Raw genomic sequence first — 26,176 nt, forward strand, 5'->3', positions numbered from 1 at the left:
CTATTTGAATGGATAGCTTTGCAGGATAAAGTAACCTTGGTTGATAGTTGTTATCTTTCAGAACTTGGAATACATCACTCCAAGCCCTTCTGGCTTTTAAAGTCTGTGTTGAATAATCTGCTGTAATCCTGATGGGCTTGCCTTTGTAGGTAACTTGATTTTTCTCTCTAACTGCTTTCAATATTTTTTTCTTTGGTTTGTGTGTTTGGTGGTTTGATTATAATATGGTGAGGAGAGCTTCTTTCCAGGTTTTGTCTGGCTGGGGTTTTAAAGGCTTCCTGTATCTGCACTGGCACGTCTTTCTCAATTTGGGGGAATTTTTCTTCTATGATTTTGTTGAAGATACCTACTATGCCTTTGGAGCAGAATTCTTCTCCTTCTACTATGCCTTGAATTCTTATATTTGATCTGTTCATAGTGTCCTGAATATCTTGAAATTCCCATTCATACTTTTCTATAAGTTTGTCTTTCTCTTTGTTGGACTGTATTAGATCTGCCACCTGGTCTTCTAGCTTAGATATTCTGTCCTCTCTTTCATCCATTCTATTGGTGAGATTTTCTGTAGAGTTTTTTATTTCATTAACTGTGTTCTTCATTGCTAGTAATTCTGACTGGTTTTTCTTTATTATTTCCTTATTTATGTCTTGTATTGCCTTCTTTATTTCATTTAATTGGTGTTCCTGTGTCTTATTTGATTCCTTTGATTTCCTCTTTGACTCTTTTGATTTGTTCTTTGACTTCTTTGAACATATTTATAATCATTCTTTTGAAATCTTTCTCAGGCATTTCCTCTAACTTGTTCTCACTGGAGGTCATTTCTGATGCATTAATACTTTTAGGTGGATTTATATTGCCTTCCTTTTTGTGTTTCTTATGTTATAATATCGATATTTTTGCATGTTAGATTAAGTTAATGCTTGGATTTTCTAGCTAGCTGGGTATTCTTAGCTGTATCAATTGATCTGATGTTATATATCTTCAGGGTAGGAACTTAAAGTGTTAGGTGTGGCTCTTAAGACTCTCAGAGTATCTACAAAGGTGTTCCTAGGGGTTGGGTTTGTCTCCTATGGGAATATTCAAGTAAATTGAGTGGAATGAAATATAGGTAGATTTAAAATTTAACTAAACAATGCACCCATTCAATCAGAAACAGCACCGAATATTTGTGTAAGAATAGTTGTTATAACAACCAGATCCTCTATCAACAAGGAGGTTAAGATTTCTGGTCTGTTGAGGGATCCAAGTCAGCTTGTGATCAAGTGAGACCCTTCCCTGGTGTAATCCCAGTTACCTTTTTGGGTGGTTTTGGTCTCAGTCAAGTTGCTGGCTGGGTCATTGGGCCGCTGTTCTGCTTTCTGGAGCTGGGCACTGGCTTCTCCTGTGGGGCAAACCAAGCCTGGCAACTGTGGCCCTTCAGATCAGCACCCCACTGCTACTGTTGCTGCTGAAGCTGCTGCTGCTGGAACTGTCATTGCTGCTGCTGAAGCTGCAGCTGCTAGATCCGCCACTGCTGCCTCTGAAGCTGCTGCTGCTGCAGCTGCTGCCACTGGGGCCACGGTTGCTGGTGCCGGGGCCGCTGATGTTGCTGCCGGACTGTGCTCCTCCTTGGGTCCAGCTGTTGGCTCAAGTTGGCAAGGCTAGGTCCTGGGACCATTGCTGTGTTTGCTGGAGCTGGGCACAGGCAGTAGTGGAGGGGAGGGAGCCGCAGCTGCTCTAGGTTCTCTCGCTGTTCCATGTGTTTTTCTACCTTGTGATCTGGTCCTCCGTTGTTCACTGCTACTCTCCCTTCACATTTCTTGAGTTTGCGGAGAGCTCCAAGCGTGAGTGGAAGTTTCCCTCACCTGGATTTTTCTCCGGCTCAAGCCAATCTTGGCAGCTTTCTGGTGTGCCGCTGCCAAGGTTGGTGGACCTGCCGGGACCACTTTTGCCAGCCCAATCGGGCTCTGGATGCTCTGGATCTCTTCTACTTCTGCACTGCCATTTCAATTTCCTATACAGCTCTCTTTTTAGTTAAAGTGTGCATTTTGCTGTTTTTTTTTTTTTTTTTTTTGTCTTTTTCCCCCATAGGCTGCTTTGCTATGGTACCTATGCTGCCATCTAACCGGAAGTCCTACTTTTGATTTTTAAGGTAGGGTCTCAGTGTAGCTCAGGCTGACCTGGAATTAACTATGTAGTCTCAGGGTAGCCAAACTAATGATGATCCTCCTACCTCTGCCTCCCGAGTGCTGGGATTAAAGGCATGCACCACCCTGTCCAGGTTCTGTTTTTATTTTTAAAGTAACTTCTATAAAAACATTATGTTGAAAATCCACAAAGTTGCTTAAATACATGTATTACATAACTGTCTTGATTCATTAAATAAGCAACAAAAATTATAAAATAGATATTTAGAATAATTTTCTTAATGTCTGTTAAAGGTATTGGTGAGAACATTTCAAGGGATATATATGTGTAAACCTCATATACACTAATGTTTTGAAGGACTCTGTGCTTGGGAATTGATTTTCAATCCTGGGATATATTTTCTTAATATTGCCCACCAGGTTACATGAAAATAAATAAATATTAAAAAATAAACACATTATATACCCCAACTTACATATAAAAGGAATATGCGTGTATGAGTATATATATGTATATATGTTCATATATATATGTATGTATATATAGATATAGCTATAGATTTAGATAAAAATGAGTTGAGATTTTACTCAAGCATATTTTATCATGATTGCTAGTCTTACATTCAAGAATTACCTTGTTCTTGTACCTTTTGGGAGAGTGGAAAACTTTTCTTCAATTATTTTGTTGAATAAGTTCTTCATGCCTTTAGCCTGAATTTCATCCCCTTCTGGTATTCCCATGATCCAAATGTTGGGACATTTAATTTCTCATAGTTCCCTCATGTTCAGTTTCCCCAAATTTTTGAACTTCTGGAAACTTTTGGACTTATGAACTTTTTGTTCTGTATTGTCTTCTACTTCTGAGTATCCTCCACATGTCTGATGCTATTCTTGAGAGTGTCTATAGAGTTTGGGGTTTGTTCAATTTGGTTTGTATTTTCTGCTACTATTTTATATATAGTTTCCATTCCTCTGTCGAGTTCCCTTTTCTTGTCACTTTCTGGTTTTCTTAATGCTTCTTGGAATTCATCTGCACATTCCTTTGTCTTCATTGAGCTTAGCCAGCTGGTTATTGAGGTCCTCTTTTTTCCACTCTCCTTCAGATCATTTAACTGTCTTTGGACCCTTTCCAGGGTCTTACCTATTAGGTCTAGTCTAGCAATTATGGTATTTATAGGATTATCGGCCCTTTGTTTCTTTGCTGCAAATTCTGCCATTTGCTTGTTCAGGGTTGCATAGCTTATAACTTCATTTTGGGATTCTGATCCTTATGTCTCTTCTGTGTTTTGATTAGAGATATCTGTTGTAGGACCTGGTGATCTTGTTGGATTTTTTGCACTTGATTTTTTAGGTTATTCCTTTTGCACTGTGGTGTGCCCATCACAGTGTATGAGCCTTATTTAATTTAGGAGGAAGCTATAGTCTACCATTGAAGTGTTCCCAGTGGTTATTCCCTTTTATGTTTGCTTCCACTATTTTTCTGGTGGCAACTGAGCCTGCTTGCTCAGAGTGAAGGAGCCCATGAGGCTGTGGTGTGGGCCCAAGTACCTGATGTAGAGGCTTATTGTTCTCTGATTTGAGGTATGGGGGTGTGTGGTCAGGTGGCCCAAAGTAGACAGGGGAATGGGGGGCAGTGGTCAGTGGGATGGCATTTGGGAGCCTGGAGGTATGGGTGGAACTAATCTGGCTATCCTAGGTTCACAAGGGGATGTAGGGGCACTGGCAAGTGGGATGGCTTTTGTGGCAAGGAGTTTCCATGGGAGTGGGGGGAGTGGGGTGGCAGTCACAAGTGGTGGGGAGAGTGGGACTGTGGATGGGGCTGGGGAAGTGGGATGGCAATTGGAGGGCATCTGAGGTAGTACAAAGTCCATGGCCTTAGAGTGCTCTATTCTGCATGTGTCCTTACATCAACACCATCCTACAATATGTTTTATCCTTTTGGGGGTTAAACTCAATCTCCAAATTTATGTTTCTATTATACATTTTTAGGTGTTTTCTATAAGTCAAGTGTTGTATTAAGCACAACAGAACATGTGTCCAATTGCAATATCTTCCAAGGATGATAATGAAGTTCATTAAATAAAACACTAAATGAATATAATTGTGCTTTCATGAAAATGAAGATAATTATTCCTTATTCTAACATCAAGACAGCATGTTAGTCTTAGCCCTAATCACAATTGACACTGAGGTAACAGAATATTTAGTAAAATGTCCCATAAAGGCCATGTTGAAGGGTTTAATGAATAAATGAGCATCTGTTAAAGCAAATTAGATAGGAGAGTTAGAACACTGCATGTTTAATAGGGATGATGGGAAGTCTTTCTATGACAGTATTGTTTACACCTGAACTGTAAAAGGGTACAAATGTGAGTAATAGTAATGTCACAAAAATTGCACAAGTTTGAACAAATATATTTTAATATATGTGAATACTCATAAATTCCCCAGGTCTGAGTTGAAGGCATAGTCAGTGACACACACACACACACACACACACACACACACACACACACACGAGACACACATACATACACACACACTGACAAAAAGAGAGGCAAGGAGGTGAGAGAAATAGAGAAGGCCCAGTATTCAAAAGCAAAAATATAGGTGTCATAGTAATTTTTCAGAATTTAAAAAATAAAGTAATTGTTCATAACAAATTTAGTGAATTATTTTCATTTATATATTCATATTTAATATTTCACTGAGCAAACAGAGAAAATATAATTCCTTAGTAGTATACTTTTAATTTTGTGTATTAACACTTCTAAGTGTAATATAATGAATATACTTATCACCATTTTACAGTACATTCTTGCTGAAACCTTTATCAAGAATGCCTGTGTATAAGAATAATCATTACACCATTTATGTCTTTTCAAGTATGTAATTTTAGAAGATAATAATAGTCTTTTAACTAGAAATCATGTCTTATAATGCCTTTTCCTGACATGAGCTTCAGAGTTATGAAAGAATAATTGTAGTCATTCAGACCTAGGCACACTTAGTCTGTTTTTATAAAAGAAAAACTCGTGTTCAATTTTAGGGGCATGGTGAACTTCTAGGTTACAGATTTACTTTTATATTTTGTGGAACCAGGGTCTCATTCTAGCCCAGGCTGACCTGGAATTCACTATGTTGTCTCAGGGTGACCTCAAACTCAAGGCTCCCAAGTGATGGGATTAAAGGCTTGCACCACCACACCAGGCCCAGATTTACTTCTTGTCATGGCAGAAAACAATATAAGCTTTTAATGTTATGCTTCTTTTTCTTGCTTCCTGTATTGGTTACTTTTAACGATTTACTGAACAAATACCTACCCTGAAACTCGGGGAAGGGGGGTTTATTCTGGATTATAAACTAAGAAGAGGTACAGTTCATGGCAGCGTGTACAAGGTTGCTAGTCATCATGAGTCCACGTCAGGAAGTAGAGAAAGATGAGTATTTAAGTTCAGCTCACTTCCTCCTTTTAATTCAGTCCAGAGCTTCAGCCTGCTAATAGTGTCATTCAGTTAGGGTAAGTCTCCTCAATTTAACTAGTCCCCTCTAGAAAACCCCTGGTGGACTGGTTTCCTAAATGAGGTTGATGATGAAGGTCAGCTGCCATGTCTCCCGACTCCTTTCTTTCAAAATACAGAACTGTACTTCAGTGGGAGGCTCAAATATAAAACCTAAAATTCTAGAAAGATTGACTTGATGCCTGAGGCACAAACCCTGCAGGTAGAGCTGACTGACGAGCTCCATGGATTGAAATGCCTTTGCTTCTCCTGATGCTTCATTTTAACAGTTCTCATGCAGACTTTTTAAATGAAAATTATAGTCACTAGTGACTTCAGGGCTGCTATTTTACCTTAGTGGTCCAAGAGAAGGGACAGCTCTTACTCAAATGTGTCTGCTAAAACAATCCAATTGGCACTCATTAATCTGGGCTGAGTAACATGCCCTTGTTGTATCCAGGTACTTGGCCAAAAACTTGACATACCTATGGAGGCCTGGGCAACAGGATCACCCTTGGAATTAGAAGATGCCTTAGCACCACTAACTATTGTGTTGATTGGGAAAGGAGTGGTTCTTGAAACCCAAAGAGGGATGCCATACTGATAACAGATGACAGCAAGAATGCTTTAGATAGTATTTCTTTTTAATTCAGAATCTCAGACTAACTCTCAATTCAGATGAATGAAATTATATTCTCAGGTGTAGAGCCTTAAACATATCCCCAGATAGGGGTAGGTAGATAGATGATAGGTGGTGCAGAGGATTGGAAACAACTCCTGGGGTTATGGAGTTCTCAGGGTGATCAAAATGTCCTATAATTGGCCTTAGTTATGGTTGCACAACTCTGAAACCAGTTAGAAAGCATTATACTTTACATATCTTTTGAAAAAAAAATAATGTAACTAACTGTCCAATTATCCTTCCTCCAAACAAAAGAATTCTAACTTCCCACAATGCATTGCTAACCACTCTTAAAGGGAAAGCAATTGCAATGAAACAGTGTAACTCTCAAGCCAAGGGAATCTTGAAGACAGTAGGGGAAATAGTTGAGAATAGTGAATTTCTATATATTTTGTTTCTATAGCATGACCTCTGTATATAGACTTCCAATAAGACACAAAAATGAATAATAAGCAGGGCGTGGTGGCCCACGCCTTTAATCCCAGTACTCAGGAGGCAGTTTAGGAGGATTAACTTGAGTTCAAGGACACCCTGAGACTACATAGTGAATTCCAGGTCAGCCTGAGCTAGAGTGAGACCCTACCTTGAAAAACAAAACAAAACAACAACAACAACAAAACAATAATAGCATGCAAACATGCATTCTAAACTAAGACTGCTTTCATATTAGCCTGCCTAAGATACTAGAATAATTATTGATAAACATTCTCAGCTGAACATATCAAACATGGCTGAGATGCACTCCAATGAGGAGGCACATGCATTATTTTCCCTATGCTATTTACTTTTGCCTGTAAAGTTTCTAAATCTTAGTGGCTCCATTTCTCACACCTATAAAACAATGATGCTGGATTACTGATGTCTACCTCCTTACCAGCTACAAGTAATTCATGTACACATTAAATTTTGAGAAACATTAATCTAGACAGTGGTTCCCACTTCTGACTGATTCTGAAAGTACTTGAGTGTTTCTTTAAATTTAGATCCCCTAATTCTTTGCCAGCAGAAATTAACTAATTCAATTTAGGCTTCTGTTCAGGAAAGTTATTTTTTAATATTTTTTATTAACAACTTCCATGATTATAAATAATAGCCCATGTTAATGCCCTCCCTCCCCACCACTTTCTCCTTTGAAACTCCATTCTCCATATCCCCTTCAGGAAAGTTTTAGCATCTCCCTGGATGATTTACATTATAGCCACATTGATCTCTTGTGGGGTAACATAAATTATGGAGCATATATACTAACAGAGTCAAAACTTCATCCATATCTGTGAACTCCATCAGTGTTTATCTAATAGGAAGAATTTTTTGTAATCACTTCCATGTGTCTGGTTTATGAACTCACAGGGAATGTCAATTCATTTTAGAGATAGAGAAATAAAACCCAAAGTGAAAAAAAATAGATTAAGCCCAGATTATAGATTATGTGAAACAAAATGAAACTAGATTATTGTCATTTCAGAATGCTCAATTTGAAAGTTTTAGTTCAAGTCATTAGTGTGAAGTGTTGAGACCACTGTTTTCCTGCAAAAGTTTAACTTATCTTACTAAGTAACAAAACAAAAGAAAATAAAGGCCCAAATAATTTTACATTTATGAACTTGAACATACCTGAAGGGAATTTTCCTTAACATCTTCCTGCCATTATGCCTAGTGTCTGCCCATTTGGTCACAAACAATGCTTCATACTCTTCACTAATGACAAGGGGTGTACCTTCTGGAAAAATACTTGTTCTTATAATAACAGAAAAGTTATTACAAAAATATAGGTATCTACAAATAATTTGATGTGTTTTAAAAATATTTAGAGTTAAGTAAAATATTTCCATTAGCATTAATAAGCCACTAAGTAGATAATGATATTTACTCAGTTATTTATCAAGCTGAACTTTTGTGTCCATGTAATAACTGGCAGTCTTACAAATATCAATTCTATATTCACATGAATAATTTTAATATTAGGATATTATTAAAAGGAGAACCATTATATGCAGGTATTTTATCTTATCAGATTCTTACAGAATAACAAGAGAAGACAATGATAAAAAGCAGTCTTGGAAATTCACAACCTCTATTATATTTTAATGAACTGTTGTTTGTCATCTTGAATCAGGATAGTTGTCTTGGTGACAATGATAATTTTATTAACTCTTTAAATTTGCCATTTAAAAAACTTGAATTAATAAGATTTGAATTCAGTAATATGATGCCATATTGATAGTGAAAATTTTGCATGTTTTAAACTGGCCATATAAGTCTTAGATAAAATTAAAATATAGGGCTGGAGAGATGGCTTAGTGGTTAAGTGCTTGCTTGTGAAGCTGAACGACCCTGTTTTGAGGGTCGACTCTCCAGGACCCACGTTAGCCAGATGCACAAGGGGGCGCACGTGTCTGGAGTTCGTTTGCAGTGGCTGGCATCCCTGGCACACCCATTCTCTCTCTCTCTCTCTTCTCTCTCTCTCTCTATCTGCCTCTTTCTCTCTCTGTCACTCTCAAATAAATAAATAAAAATGAACAAAAAAAATTTAAAAATTTAAAACAAAAAGAAAAGAATTAAAATATAATATTTGATGATGAGCTTTGTAATAATTATAGTAGTTTAAATATTTTATGAACAAAATACATGTAATATGACAAAATAATTTAGACCTAACCAAAACATAACAAAGCATTATTAGGAATAGCTTAATATGATCTATTTTATTAATTTTTGTCCCCTTTATTTTATTGATAATAATCAACATTCTCATTTTTGGCACCCCTGCTCTCTTTTCTCAACTTCAAGAAGTCAGGATTAGAGACTTTGAAACTTTATTTTCCCATGGTTACCACTAGGATTGAGTTTAGATAAGCCACTAAAACAGTAATAAAAATATTTATATCTAGCTGGAGAAATGGCTCGGCAGTTAAGGCACTTGCCTGCAAAACCTCATGGCCCTTGTTTGGTTCCCCAGTACCCAGTCAATGCCAGATGCACAAAGGGGCACATTCATCAGGAGTTCGTTTGCAGCAGCTAGAGCCCTGGTTTGACCATTTCTCTCTCAAAATAAGATATTTTTTTTAAAAATAATAAATGCAACAACCAAGCCAATGGCATGAACTTTCACTTCAAGTCTGGAGAAATTTCTGAGACTGTCCTGATTAATTGTATATCTCTGAGGGACATACAACACTTACCGGGGGAACTTGAAATTTCCCTATTCCACCTGAAACTTTCAGCGTGGGCAGACCACCATGAATAATTTGATCAACTGCACACATAAGTTTAAATGCAACATTTTGATTTCTCAGTTTTTAATTAGTCTCATTTTCGTAGTTGAATTGTTTAAAAGTTGCATCATATTGAATGGAAAAGATATAATCTACTACCACTTATAATTTCAAAGATTATTTTTTATGTAGTACATGTTTTTATAATCATATATGCCATTCATATTGTTTTGGAGTTGAAAATTTACTATGGAAGAAAATACTCCTAATTTTTGCCATTATCAAATGTAACAATATTCACATGATAATTACTTGACAGCAAGTGATAATTAGATCTTTTAGATTTTGATTCATTTTGATTTTCATGTAAACTATGAGGCAGGCACATTATTAACCTTATTTTATGTATAAGAAAATAATATTCACACATCTAGTAATAGATCAAATTTGAATTGGGCATATTAACTACTGTATTAATTATCTTCCCGACTGAGTTGCCTTATAATGAATGTCAGAACTTAAAATGTTTTGTACAGATCATTTTAATTGATTGCCTGTACCTTCATTTTCCCATGAAAATGCATTTTTAAGATTATATTGCAATATCACAGATTTATTTCATTTTAATATGAGGATTATTAAAATAATAATTGAAGGATCATTGCAATTCTGAAATAATGAATAATCTAAACACATGACTAAGTTTTATTAATTCTCAGCACTCTAATAAATCATTGACTGTTTCTTTGCTTTCTATCAGTTCAAAGTTTCTCATACATTTTAAAATTGCATGTGCTGTTGAAAACAGTACTATTGAGAAGAGAATATTTTTAGCTTTACTAAATAATACAGCACAAAACCAGAGTTTTAACTATGTGAGTTTTTAAATAGAGGAATGTTTCTAGTCAATTAAAAAAAAAAACTATATCCTTAAGTTTCCTGGTAAATTTATTAGTTTATTTTTTCTTTTTACTTTATAGTAATAGATGAATTAGAACCTAAAGCAATCATCTTTACATCTACCCCAGTCCCCATTTACATTTATGTTGACCCACAACAAGCCAAAAAGGCATTTGAGGAAATTCAGGAGTAAAACAAAAGGAAAAAATATCTGCCATATTTGATATTCTTCGTTTGCTTTCTCTTAACTCTTTCAGTGCCAATCTCTTTTCTGACAGTAGGGCATTAGTGGAAGTCCACTTACTATCAGGAAAGGCCACTGGGATCTGGCAGACACAGCTTCTTTCTTCACTGTCTCCTGAATTTCTGAGATAACTGACAGTATGTTTTCAATTTAGTTTATTTTTTTCTATTCTCAAAATTCAAACTTTAAATGACCAATGGACAGTCTCACACTTTGACTTAAACACTTTTGGACTTCTGTGCTACTAAACTACAAAACTTAAGATTTTTCACTTCCAAAAAGTGACTTGTGACTTGGGTTGCTGGGACTGAACACCTTTTTAGAGACATTTGACTTGTACCTCATTCCTAAGTAACTGAATTTATTTGAAAGCAAATAATTGCAGTGACCTTATTTAACCCCTGTTTTCAAATTTGGTTTGGGTTACAGTAGATTTTTCTTTAAACAGTGTCATATTTTTTTTTAATTTTTTATTTATTTATTTGAGAGCGACAGACATAGAGAGAAAGACAGATAGAGGGTAGAGAGAGAATGGGCGCGCCAGGGCTTCCAGCCTCTGCAAACGAACTCCAGACGCGTGCGCCCCCTTGTGCATCTGGCTAACGTGGGACCTGAGGAACCGAGCCTCGAACCGGGGTCCTTAGGCTTCACAGGCAAGCGCTTAACCGCTAAGCCATCTCTCCAGCCCTAAACAGTGTCATATTTTTAAATGCATTTTTATTCTTTTATTTATAAATGCCACATTATGCAAAGCAGGGATGCCCACTAGTTTTTAAAATTGTTACAGGAGGGCTGGAGGGATGACTCAGCAGTTAAGACATTAGCCTGAGAAGCCAAATGACTAAGGTTTGATTCCACAGGACCCACAAAAGCCTGATGGTACATGCTTCTGGAGTTTGTTTGTAGCAGCTGATGGCCCTGTCACACCCATTTCCTCTATCTTCTTCAGTTCTCTCTCTCTCTCTCTCTCTCCCTCAAATAAATAAAATTAAAAATATTTCATGGGGCTGGAGAGATAGCTTAGTGGTTAAGCGCTTGCCTGTGAAGCCTAAGGACCCTGGTTCGAGGCTCGATTCCCCAGGACCCACGTTAGCCAGATGCACAAAGGGGCACATGTCTGGAGGTCGTCTACAGTGGCTGGAGGCCCTGGGCCCATTCTCTGTCTATCTGTCTCTTTCTCTCTGTCTGTTGTTCTCAAATAAATATAAAATAAACAAACAAATAAAAATATTTTATGAATTGATGCTAGAATTAATATCACATAAGGTATTTTCTTTATTATTGAAGCTTCCTGAAAATCATAGGGCAATAATTCCTAGTTTCAATGACTTGAATATTTAAGTTTAATTTTCCAATCATTTACAAATGGATCTTGGCTGGAAAGAGCCACTGGAGACAACAAATCAAATGGTCTCAGCATAGGAGAAAAATGTCTTTTTGAAGTTTAATTTGGGAACATGCTGTTAGTCAATTGGAAAGAAGCCCGAATGGTCATCATTTCCTGGCTCAAGTGTAAGGAGACAGAATTGGCACACCATGCAGGAGTGTCACTGGATCTTCTGACAGCTGATAGCCACAGGCAGGGACACCAGTGCTGGAATTCAGTCCCCACAGAACATGCAATGCAGCAATAAAAGACACAGAGATTGAATTTCTCCTTAAGTTTGTCTTAGGAAATACATTTTGGTGTCTTCTATGGGCAAATAAATGTAAAGGCCTTTACTAATTTAGCTGTTTTTGTCTAGAGTTACATTTTGTGTGACATTGTCCTCTACAAAATACATTGTCATCTTTATCAGATGCAGCTGAGACTGCTCATTAGAGACTCTTGAGGTTGAGTTATTGATATTTCACTACTGAAGGAGGGGAGAGGGAAGGGTCCTCTGACCTTTACCAGGCAGCTCAGCTCCCCTGTGCCAGCTCAATATACACTTATGAGTTCTCCTGGTCTTAGGGGGAGATAGAGAATTCAGATGAAGGTTTTAGGGAGAGAGAACTCCAGCACTGGATGTACAGGGAAGTAGTTTTCCATGCCAGGACGATTCATGTTGATGCCACAGCTATTTTGGGGTCTCCTGTGCCCAACTCCTTGTCCATGCTCTATAAATTTCCATTTACAGGTTGAACTTTAGTAGAATTTGACATTAGTATATAGTACACTTCTAAGGAAGTATTAACAGACCTAAGTGAAGTTGAACCCCAAAATGTACTTGATGATGGTCCTACAAAAAGTGAAAACAAAAATCTGCCCATGCAAGGCATCACTATTTATCTACTTTTGCTGAGGACTCTGGTCATTTTATTATTATTCTTAAAAAAAAATCTGTGATTTCCACTTAACAGGAAGGCTGTGTAGACTGTTCACATAGACAGGGTTGTCTTTATCTATGTAAGGCTGAAGAGTAAAATCATAAGAATAAAAAATCAGGTCTTTATCCTTGATCTTGGTTTGAATTTCAGAACTTGGATATGTCACTCCATTTGTCATCAAATGGAAAATAAATTATCTGAAATGATAGATATAATTCAAACTAAGCATACTTTATTTTCATTAATTATACTTAACTAAAACACCAAGCTCATCACATACTTCAGAGTGTCTATCTTTCATCTGCAAAAGAAAGAAGAAAGGTGCAGAAGACATATTTGTACCTCTTTCTTGACCTGTACTTGGGCTGTCTTTTTAAAAAATCACACATATTTAACTGGACATGGTGGTTCATGCCTGTAAACAGGGAAATGCTGAAGCTTTGATAGGAAGAAACCCATGAGTTCAAGGCCAGCCTGGGCTAGTATGAATTTCAGGTCAGCCTAGGCTAGCATAGAGCCTGTCTCAAAAATAGTAACACATATTAATTGTCCATATTAATAACTTCTGCATAGGATTTTCATATGTGCATGCTGTATGTACTGATCTTATCTATCCACTATCATCTCTACTTCGCAACCTTCATAGTTCTTGGTAATAACAATTCTAATTAAATAAAAGTTTTAGTTTACCAATATGAGAGAGAATATATCAGTATATAGCTGTTTCCTCTTAAGATAATGTACTCCTGTATCATAGACTTTTGCTACAAAATCTGGATTTCATTTCTCTTTATGGATAAACATTTTATAGCTATCCGAAAGAAGGTCAAATCAAGTATGTCAGTCACGACTTATTCCTGTCAATGTGTCCTGATTGGTGTTTATGTATTCATCCCCCCACCCCCAGCAGAAAAATGGACCCTTGCTGATTTCCATTTCAATTGAAATTTGTTCTTATATCTTTTAGCTGCATCTTGCTGTATATATAGAGCTTTCAGGAGCCAAAGCAGTTCCTGACACTGCTTCCTTCATCTATCTGTGATGAACAGGCATCCCCACCTTGCTGGGAACCTTGCTGTGGGCCAAGATGGATTGTCTTATATCAAAAAATCCATCATTCTACATACCATATTTCTCAAAATCTATGTTATGTTAAGAAGCTTGAAGAAGTTGGTTGAGACAGATCATAGAACAATCTTGTTTAGCCCTAATCCTTCCCATGTGGGTAACAAAATCTCTTCTATATCATTAGAGTGACTACAGGTGTCTAATAAACACCCACATACATGTCAGGACACCACTACATCCAGAAGATAATGAAGTATTGTTTCAAGTGATAAATTATGGCCTTCTTATATCATGATGACTTAACACTGTTTTTAAAGTACTCCATGGAATCCTATGTGCCTCTCAGGTTATCTAGAGGCACTTTCTTACTCAAGATTAGCTGACAAAATATTTTCATTAGATGTGCAATGCCCTCAAGCATCTGCAAGATTAGTATTCTTCAAACAAGTTAGGACAGTAGCCTACATAATTTTATCCATCAATAAAACCCCTCAGCCAATGTACCTCAGTTAATATAACAAAATGTAATTAATAAAAACTCTTTCAAGGAGATAATTTTACTTGTTTATTATTTTGCATAATTCTAATCTAGTGTGCACTTTATTCTTAAAAAAATACATTACTGATCAATAGCCACACATCATATGCTTAGCATATACAGGTGTCTAGCAGCCACTGTGTTGGAATATCAAGGTGCAAATGGCGACACAGAGCTTGAAACTTGCTTATCATGTATATTTAGAGCTGTGCCTCTCAGCAGGGGTTCATTTTAATATTCCAGGGCACACTTCCAATGCTTAAAGACATTTTGTATTATCATGACTGAATTGTTCATGAGGCTGCTGGCATCTAATAGATGGAGACCAGGGGTGCTGCTGGTAAATGTCCTTGCAGAAATGCCACAGCTATGGCCTTGAGCTACATGTAGTCCAGAACAGTTTAGTTGTGCAGCACACCACAAAATCATAGGCTACTTAAAACATGACATTGTGAAATCATTTTTATAACTTCATTGTATGGTTATTTTTATTTATTTGAGAGAGAGAAAGGGAGAGAAAAAGAGAAAGTGAGAGAGAGAGAGAGAGAGAGAGAGAGAGAGAGAATGGGCACATCAGGGCCTCCAGCCACTGCAAATGAATTCCAAATACTTGCTCCCCTTTGTGCATCTGGCTTACCTGGGTCCTGGAAAATCAAACCAGGATCCTTTGGCTTTGCAGGCAAATGCCTTAACCACTAAGCCATCTCTCCAGCCCCTCATTGTATGGTTCTTGAGTATGGTTTCTATAGATGAAAATACTGTGCAGCAGTGTCACACAAAACTACACATATATGCTCTCACAACCCACAAGCCACAGACTGAACACCTCTGTAAGTATATTTCATGTGTGACCCAAGAAGGTACTTCAGTGAGGAACAAAAACCAAAAGGTTGGACATGCCTGTATGCACAGAATAGCACACACATCCTCAAATAATTCTTCCCCCATATCCTAAAAGACCATTGTGCCAAGTGTGTGGGGGGGAGCTCTGCTGTGAAGTAGAACTTAGGGGCATTAAAGAAACAAATGAAGTAATGAGACAAGAAGGAAGATAGAATATGACAATGCCTTTGGAAATCTTTCTCTGCACTTGCAGAGATTGTTGAGATATGTGAATGAGTGCCTAACTTTACTTGAATCTATCTGACCTCTTTCAAAAACAAGGATGTGACAGGGTGGAAGAAATGGGTATTGGCAATTTAAAATGATTGCTTAATGGTAAAAATTCAGAAAAGAAAGCCATCATAGTAATAGTCACCTCTTTAAAAGATGATTTTCAGGCAATAGCTGTTTTACTTCTTCCTGAATATGGTTAGGGGTGTGAATGGGTATTTCTTCTCTTTGCTAAGTAGGCTTTTGAAAATATCACAAAAACAAAAGGTAAATTTATTTATGAGAGTTCTGAATGTGTGCAGTAATTGTTGTCATCTCAGACTCTATGGTGTAAAATTGGAATAAATAAATAAATAAATAAACTGCTTTTACTGAGAAAATTCATGAAAGTTAAGATTTAGTAACTTTTTAAAGGTAAAAATCATAGTTTTAAACTCTGATCTGCATTTACTTTTATCCAAATTAACCATAAATTCAGAATTAATTTTATTTTCTAAGCCATGTATGTACACTGAATGTATGTACTGAAGATAGCAGCAAATTGAATCAACTTGTTAAATATATGACATATACAAAAAAAGTGCAACTAACTTATTCTATGAAATGTGCCATGTCATGTTGACATATTTTTTGGTTAATTCAAAGTCAAATCATGTTTATAAATATAGCTTAGAGTCTACATTTCTGAGCTATAGTTCCTATTACTTAGTCTTTACAGTTCATTTCACAAATTCCTAATCTAATATGTAAAGCTGTCTTCCTAAATGTAAATGACATTCTTAACTTTTATTAAGAGTAACTAAAATAGAACATAATTATAGTTTGTGATTTATTTTTGCACAGAAATGGTATCCACATATCTCAATCTAATTTTTTAAGTTTTTCTAAATTACTGATTTTTAAATGTCTCCAATTTTCTCTTATTTCACTAAATAAGTGATTTTATATGGCACTGGGTTAAAAAATCTCCTTTCACGCATGGATAAGATTTTTAGACATAAATATTTATATTTTATGATGGAATTAAAGTGCTTAAGTCAAAGCTATGTTTTGAATTTTAAACTATTTAAAGTTTTAAAATTATAAATTCTGTTTCCCTAGAACTATACAAAGATAAGACTGAAAAACATGAGAAACCTGAAAGGAAAATACAAACAAAAGGTAAAAGTTTAATTTTATGTTTATGTATTTTATGATACATATTTTTATATTCATATGGCAGAAAAAATGTTCATGTTTTATATGTTTCTCTTTTGATATCATTCATCATATTACTTTATTCTTTTGTTAGCAGCAAGTGTAAATGTAGGAATAGCATTTCATAATAAAAATCCAAGGAAAAAAATGTGTGAGAAACTTTTATTTATAGCTGGATATTTTTTTACAAAATTGCATCATAAATAATTGCTTTTGCTAAGTGAATACCTATAATTCCTTTACTAGTACTTATGAGTCAGAGTGGGGTTTTCAAATGTGAACTGCATGTCCTTCAATGTCTTCACAGTCTTTGCTGCAGAAATGCAGAGTCATTGTACTATGTCATGCAGAATACCACTGCCCCACAACTCTGCCACAGTCTCAGGACAGAGATGGGCAGTGACCAGTTCATGATTAGTAGCCTTTTTCCATTGAACTGAATCCAGAAAATGCAGTCTTGCAACAGAAGTATTTTAATAATGACAAGCATCACCTTGCTCGTCTGATAAGCATTACTCTCTGTGGGTGACCTATGTGGCCATGAAACTCTAAATAAACTTATAGAAAGCAAAGATGTTCAGATGCAACTTATTTCTAAGAAGATCCAGATTTGTCAAATAGTTTTGTATTTCCAAGGCAAAAATAAAAATCTCATAGTCAACATGCATATCTGCAAGGATAGTGATAAAATAAAAACAATACCCTAAATAAAAAATAAAATGTTGGAAGAACTGGGTATGTTTTCCAGGGAAAGAATGTTTGCGTAACATGTGTAAGGCTCTGTCTTCAATTTCCCATATCCCCCTACACACATACAAAATATATTTATAATGTAAAAAATGACTAATGCAAAATTACCTGTCCCAAATGTCATGGATGCCTATAGTAAATTTTTAAATTATATGATGTTATTGTGGCTGGAGAGATGGATTAGTGGTTAAGGTGCCAAAGGAGCTAGGTTCAATTCACCAGGACCCACGTAAGCCACTTACATAAGGTGGGACATGTGTCTAGAGTTAATTTGCAGTGGCTGGAGGCCCTGCTCCCCCATCATCTATTTATCTCTGTCTTTCTCCCTCCCTCCCTCCCTCCCTCCCTCCCTCCCTCCCTCCCTCCCTCCCTCTCTCTCTCTCTCTCTCTCCCTCTCTCTCTCTCTGTCTCTCCCTCTCTCCCTCCCTCTCTCTCTCTCTCTCTCTCTCTCTCTCTCAAATAAATAAATTAATACCTGCTTTAAATAATAATATGTTCTAATTAACCTGAAATTGCAGTAGCATGTTAATCTATGTTGCAATGTAATGTTGGGGTTGTTATTTTTATATATAATTCCCTTAAATCCTTTTTGTGAAGAGCCTTGATCATTGTTTTAGGTATTAGGACTTTGATCATCTTGTCTAAGTTGCTTGTGATTGGTTAGCACAGTTTTAAAAATCTTAATGCTAAGCTCATTTGTTGGGGAAATATTTATATTTAAACTTAGAGATGCAAACTGTTCTGACTTCTTTTTTTCTCTGTTTGGCTCTGAATTCCTTTGGTTTAGAAATTGGACAGTGCCTAAGCATGAATGGACAAAGGAAAACATGACGGTGTACAGGTTTTCCAGGAGTTAAGTTCCACATGATGAGGGTCTCTGCTGCCAACTCTGTCAATTTAATAGCAGAGCTTCTGAGTAGGCACAGTATGGTGGTTTGATTCAGGTGTTCCCCATAACCTTAGGTGTTCTGAATGCTAGGGTCCCAGTTGATGGAGATTTGGGATTCAATGCCTCCTGCAGGCAGTGTATTGTTGGGATTATGGATATTATAGCCAGTTTTCCCTTGCCAGTGTTTGGCACACTCTCCTGTTGCAATTGTTTACCTTATGTTGGCCAGTGGGTGATGTCTACCCTCTGATCATGCCATTGTTTTCCATGGCCATCATGGAGTTTACCCTCCAGTCTATAAGCCAAAATAAACCCTTTTATCTCCCAAAGCTGCTCTTGTTCAGGTGACTTCTGCCAGGAATGCAAACTTGACTACAAGAGTAATGTTGGTATTGAGAGTGGCATTGCTGCTAGACATCTGACTATGTGTCCTTAGCCTTTTGGAGCTGATTTCCAAGAGAAATGTGGGAGAATTTGAAACCTTGGCCTAAGAGATGTCTTGCAGTTCTGTAAGTAAAGCCTGATGGACTATTCTGGTCAGAGTTGAAAAACCTGAATGCAATAAGAACTATGGACTATGAGGTTTGGCTTATGAGGGTGAAAAAGAGCTTTGCCTGAATGGGGCTAGAAGCAGTTTGTGTGAGAGGCTTGATGTTATTGCTATGTCCTGAGAACTTGTTTATTGTTGCATTCCATATAAATAGACTGGTGTGAACAAAGGGATATGACACATAAATTAAATCTTTGGGCTGAAACTTCTGCCCATTAAGCTGTAATTATATGAGAGGTTACAACCATTGAGACTGAGCCAGCTTCCAGCATTGGGACAACAGAAAAAAAAAAAACCACAGGTTTTTGAAGGGGCATGAATGCTCAAAGAGTGTCCTGTTCTTCAAAGTCTATGATATTACATCCTGGATTAACAAACTGGTACCACACCTGGTATTGTGAAATATAAGAAATGCAGGAAAGAAAGGGCCATTGCATTTGCAACAGTCTTGTGTTTTGGAAATGGCCATAGGCAGTGTGAAGCAGGTTTGTTGGTTGCTTGCATGGAGACCCGACAGAGCCATGAGGATGAACTGTGGGTTGCAGTGGAGAGCCAGTGGAGATGCTAGCTAGGACCATGGCATGGCTACCAAGGAGAGCTGCTGGCCTATGAAGTTTTCCAGGAGTATGAGTAGCCTATCTGTGGGGACAGAGTTGAAACTCCAGAGACTTGTTGCTGGTTGGAAATATCGAACTTAGAGATTTGTCACTAGCTAGAGTTGTTGATCTTGGGACTACAGACTTTTACATTTGCTTGTTTTAAATCTTGTATTGGCTGAATATTTCTCTGCTATGCCCAATGACATCTTTTGCAGTGTGCATATATATTCTGTGCCATTATGGGATTTTTTTGGAGGGGATTGTTTGGTATTATGGCTCAGTTAAACTTGGACTATGGGGATGTTTGAACATTATTAGGATCGATAAAACTACAGGGACTTTTAAATTTGGAATGAATGCATTGCATTTACATCATGGATAGTTATACGTTTATGGGGGCCAGGGGCAGAATGTGGTGGTTTGATTCAGGTGTTTCCATAAACTTAGGTGTTCTGAATACAGTTCCCAGTTGATGGAGATTTGGGAATTAATGCCTCCTGTAGGCAGTGTATTACTGAGGGTAGGTTTATTGGTATTATATACAGTTTTCCCTTGCCAATGTTAGGCACACTCTCCTATTCCTATTGTCCACATTCTGTTGGTCAGGGAGGTGATGTCCACTCTATGCTCAGGCCATCGTTTTCCCCTGCCATCATGGAGCTTCCCCTCCGGTCTGTAGGCCAAAATACCCCCCCCCCTTTTTATTTCAAAAGCTGCTCTTGGTCAGGTGATTTCTGCCAGTAATGTGAGCTTGAGTATAACACATGGTGCTACAGCTGGAAGTATTTGCAATTGTGGGACTGCCTCTCAAAGCAGTGGGCTCCCAAGTGGTTTTATTAAACTAGTATCTTCCTTAATTAAAGCAGGGGATTTGGCTGAAGTTTAAAATATATTCACAAAGGCTGGGCTAGAGATTTGTTACCTGAAGAGCTTTTTAGAGTAGACTTAATAGTTTGGGGTAAAAATGAAGTGTTCTCAAAACAACAAACAACCACAAAAAGGAGCTTCAGTTGTTTAACACATGACTGAGTGTCACATATACTTTATTATTTTAACCATCATTTTATTTGTCCATATGTATTATTCCATTTACTTTTTCACTTCCTGCCTGTAACTGGGGTATAATAATGGTTATTCTTTATCCCTCTATACTTAAATGGCAACAAATTTAGTTTTATAACTACATTTAGATGAAAAGTTTTAGAACTGTTCACATATATGGACATATACTATGTTCACTATATCATGTTCCATGGGATAGTGAACATAGTATATATGATGACATTTTGAAGCCATTTAAAAGTTACAATAACTCCAAAATAGTATTACTTGTTCAGATTTTAAAGAGATATCCATTACCTTAGCTTAAAAAGATTAACTATGCTAAAACTGAGGTGTTTATGCAGCTATTAGATCACATCCTATCCTCCTCCCTCTGCTACTTCTCTCTCTTTTGCAGAAGACCTTGGGAACTCTTGATGAGAGTTCACTTATATAATTTACTCATCAACTGTAGGAGATAACACCAAACAATATGCAGTCCTTGAGAAGAGCAAGAATAGCAATATCTAAAACTATTCCATGTACTATGTTAATTAATTCTCTAATAAATGGGAAAAGACTAAACTTCAATTCTGAAAGTCTGTCATTTCTGCCATACAATATAAGGTAGTTATATAGTAATCCACTAAACTCATTATATCATAACTTCTACAACTTCTCTCCTCCTTTGTTTCTTTTGTTTAGCGTTTTGTATTGGGCACAATACAGCAATCCTTTTGATCCTTTCAATTCATAACTTGTCAACAAACACCCATTATGGTTTTAGGAATAAATTCTGATGTGAAGGTTAACATTTATCTTTGAATTAAATTAACTTTGGTATTTTTTCCACATAAAAGAGATAGAGATCTATTTTATAATTATAATCAGAAAAATGTCAGAAACTGTTACTTTGTATTGAATTTATATAGCAGTACAGTGGAGCATTATACTTCCTTAGAAGAAACTTATAACCATGTTTTAATATTTTCTGAATTGTTAAATGTTATTTTCTCAACTTTGACTCATGTAAATGGCCCCTGATGAGCAAGCAGCATGAGTTGACTACAACAGAATAGTTTTGGGTTCTGAGTAGTGAGCTCTAACAATTAAAAAAATAAAAGCTGGGCTGGAGAGATGGCTTAGCGGTTAAGCGCTTGCCTAGGAAGCCTAAGGACCCTGGTTCAAGGCTCGATTCCCCAGGACCCATGTTAGCCAGATGCACAAGGGGGCACACGCATCTGGAATTCGTCTGCAGTGGATGGAAGCCCTGTGGCACACCCATTCTCTCTCTCTACCTCTTTCTCTGTCGCTTTCAAATAAATAAATAAAAATAAACCAAAAAAATTAAAAATAAAATAAAAGCTTACATAGACAATTTTCTTTCTATATCAGGGTGAAGGTTTCAAAGTTCAAAATGGTCTTGCACAATATCTTTTCTTAAAGTCTGATATTTTATAATATGTTATTGTCTAACTAAAAGAAAACTAAGAAATGTTCAGAGAATTAAACAGTCTTAGACCCTGAGATAGTTAATATTAATAACAAACTTGATAAGGCCTAGAGTCACCAGTGAAGGATTGTCTAAGTTAGTTTAACTCCTGACTAGGTGTGGGAGGGATTATCTAGATGAAGTTAGTTAAGGTGGGAAGTCCCATCTTAACTTTGGGGAAGCACCATTCCATAGGCTGTGGTCCTAGACTAGATAAAAGAGAGAAAGCTGTCTCAGCTCTGAAGTTCATTGTTCTTCACTATGTACTGGATGTGTCTAGTTGTCTCAGGCCTTCCCCATCATGATGGACTATAACCTCAAAATCTAAGGTGAAATAAAGCTTTCCTTCCTTACGTTACTTCTTGCCAGGTATTTGGTCACAGATATGAGTAAGCAATCTGTACAGACCCTTAGCTAAAGTATGAGTAAGTAAGCTAAAGTATGAGTAAGCAATCTGTACAGACCCTTAGCTTCAGAGTAAAGACTGCTTCACAGTAAAGAGTATCTTTTGTACATTTAAAGCCACATGTGAAATAACTGAAATGTTATCAATTCTCCTCATTCATAATAAGTAGTGATACCTTCTTTGTATATTTGATATCACATGGTATCAACCTGGCCATAGGCTGGAGGGATTTAAGTTGTAGCATGTATAGATAGCCCTGTAACACACTGCCAAATTCCTTGCAGTGTCATATCACCTCTGCATTTATGATTCTATTGTCAAAAACTGGAATGAGTAGAGTGTTTATCTACCATGAACAAAATAGTGTACTTATTCTGTTTTATTTAATATCTTACCTAATGTTTTTGAAACATTCAATGTGATAGCTATAATCCCACTTAAAACTGAAAATGCTAAGGTTTACCTGTGTTAAGTGATCCATTCATTTTATCACTTTTAGTAAGTGGCAGAGAAGTTAACCCAGCTTTCTCTATGGTACAGAGAGTGGCTTCCCTGGCTCACTATTGTAGCCTCCATGGCTTCATTGTCTTCTCTTCCCACTTCAATTGTCCCCTACCTTAAGAACACATCTGATCATATTTCAGCTGGACAAAACAAAATAATCACCCTACTCAAAACTTATAAAATAATAACACTCAAAAGCACTTTACATGTAAATCAACATTAACAAATCCTAGCATAGCCCACAGTGCTATACATTAACTCTGTATTTCCAAAAGGAAGATAAACTTTAACTTACTTAAAAGCATTCTGGAGACAAGGAAATAACAGAGAAAAACATGTAAATGGAGATAAGTATTGAAAAATGTTTATCCAGTCAGATTTCAGAACTGAGTGCTAAATATAAAATGTAAGTATATAAATGTAGGCTCTAAACAGTGGGTAAGGGTATTAAGTGGATAAGAGCCTGTTTTGGTGGAAAAAGTAACTACAGTATTACAAGATTTTAATATGCTTTCAAACATCAGCATGCCAAAGTTAAGAAAAAAGTTATTGTAGAATAAGTCTGATATGTGTGAGATATTCAGAGTTTCATTTCAAGAACCAGATCCATTTAGGATGATGTTGTTAGCTTTGTATCTTCTGGACACATGAAACAGTTTTGTGCTTAAATTTTGTTTTTTTGAATGGGTAGGGGAAGAATTGAGTCACACTGCAACTACAACAGTGCTTATGTGTTGACACTTAAATTACCCATTAAGAATTTATAACATAGGTTGGAAAGATGTCTTAGCAGTTAAAGCACTTGCCTGTGAAGCCTAAGGACCCAGATTCGATTCTCCAGGTCCCACATAAGCCAGATGCACAGGGTGGCACATGCATCAGGAGTTTGTTTTCAGTGGCTAGAGGCCCTGGTGCCCCATTCTTTCTCTCTCTCTGTCTCTTAATAAATAAATCAAATAAAACTTTAAAGAAAAGAATTTGTAACATTATGAATACAGCTGCAAAAAATTCAATAAATATTTTTAAAAACTGAACTAGCATATTAGGATCATTATCATTACCAAGTTGGTGTCATTTCTGCTATGCAAGACTTGTTCAACATACACAAATCAATGGTTATATAACACACCTACAGGATAGAAAATACATGGTCTTCTCAAGGTCTTTCACAAGTTTCACTATCCTTACCTGTTATAATTCCTGAAGAAATTAGGAATAGAAGAAGCATACATCAACAAAAGAAAGAATACATTTGACAAATATTAGCAAACATTATACAAAATAGGAAAACTGATGAAAGCATTTATTCTAAAACCAGCAACAGGAGACAGATATTCACTCTATCTGTTTGTACTTATTATACTTCTCAACTGCTTATTTAAAATAACAAGAAAGAAATGAAATGGATATGAATAAAAAATAGAAAAATCAAAATTATCCTATGTGTAGATGGCATGATCTTATATGTAGTAGAGTCTAAGGATTACACCAGAAATCTCCTAAAACAGGTAGACATTCAGCAAAACCATGTACAATACAAAGTCAACATTACAAGAATCAGTACCTTTGCCATATCCCAATAACAAGCACACAATGAAAGAAATCAGTAAAAACAAATATCTCTGATAATAGTTCAACAATATAAAAAATGAAGCTATGCAATGACAACTTTAGGACACTGAAGGAAGAACATAAAGACATGAGATGAGAAAAGGTCTCCTGTGGCAGAATTCATGTGAAAAATCTGTAGATTCAATGCAATCCTGATAATATTCCAAGAACATTCTTTTTTTTTCTTTTTCTTTTTGATTTTTCAAGGTAAGTTTCTGGCACTAGCCCAGGCTGACCTGGAATTCACTAAATATTATCTGGGTGGCCTCAAAGGCAATCCTCCTACCTCTGCCTCCCAAATGTTAGGAATAAAGGAGTTTACAGAATTGAAGAAAATCTTTGCACTTTGGCCATCTGTTAAAGAATTATCTGGTGCCCCAACATACCTCAAAAGGGGCCCAACTGAAACTAAGGACAACTGGCGAAATAAGCAAGGGTGATGTTTTCCTGTGAACCGGATACCAGCACAAAGGGGAAGGAGATCAACGGAGAGAAAAATCAACTCCTACCAAATCAGAGAGCCAAAGCCTCAGAGGCCCCCAACACCTCAGCACTGAAGCAGACCAAAAATGAACCCAACATGGCTCAGGGAAATCTTGCGGAAGAGGGGGCGGAAAGAATGTCAGAGTTACATGTTGGGTCATGATTTGCAGAGACATTTATCATACTAATAACTGGGGGCTAACTCCACAATGCACGACCCATTTTCATTAACAAGGAGGGTCTAATGGGAGGGGGTAGATCACAGATGAGCCTAAATAATGGTACCAAGCTGCCTGTATTCACTGAAATGAAAACTAATAAATTAAATTAAAAAAAAAATTTAGGACTGGAGAGATGGCTTAGCAGTTAAGCGCTTGCTTGAGAAGCCTAAGGACCCTGGTTTGACACTCAATTCCCCAGGACCCACATTAGCCAGATCCACAAGGGGCACACACGTCTGGAGTTCGTCTGCAGTGGCTGGGGGCCCTGGTGCACCCATTCTCTGTCTCTCTCTATCTGTCTCTCTCTATCTGCCTCTTTCTCTCTCTGTCTGTCACTCTCAAATAAATAAATAAAAATATTTCTAAAAATTGTTTATTTATTTATATATTTATTTGAGAGAGAAGTGGGGCACACCAGGTCCTCCTGCTGCTTCAAATGAATTCCATATGCATGTGCCACTTTGTGCATCTGGCTTTAATGTGGGTCCTGGGGAACCAATCCCACGCCATCAGGCTTTGCAAGCAAGTGATTTTAACTGCTAGGCCATCTCTCTCCAAACTAAACAAAAATGTTTTAACAACATTTCGTCATATCTGTGTTAGCTATTAAAAAGGAATAAAAGACAACTTTTCATATCCAAAAAAATAAATAAATAAATAAATAAAAAGAATTATCTGGGATTCTGGAACCCATAGTTTACTCTTATAAGTAAACACAAAAATACATTCAAAATCATACA

At 36.7% G+C, this 26,176-nt stretch overlaps 1 protein-coding gene across 1 annotated transcript in view; it reads left to right on the forward strand.

The window, feature by feature from the left end:
• Positions 1 to 26,176, forward strand: part of Trdn (triadin) — a 444,085-nt gene that overhangs the window by 93,157 nt on the left and 324,752 nt on the right. Inside the window, exon 6 of the mRNA XM_045159783.1 lies at positions 16,795 to 16,854. Within this exon, the coding sequence (XP_045015718.1) occupies positions 16,795 to 16,854 (60 nt within the window). The remainder of the gene's footprint in view (positions 1 to 16,794; positions 16,855 to 26,176) is intronic.

This window comes from Jaculus jaculus, chromosome 9, assembly GCF_020740685.1.
Source record: "Jaculus jaculus isolate mJacJac1 chromosome 9, mJacJac1.mat.Y.cur, whole genome shotgun sequence".
Lineage (NCBI taxonomy): Eukaryota > Metazoa > Chordata > Mammalia > Rodentia > Dipodidae > Jaculus > Jaculus jaculus.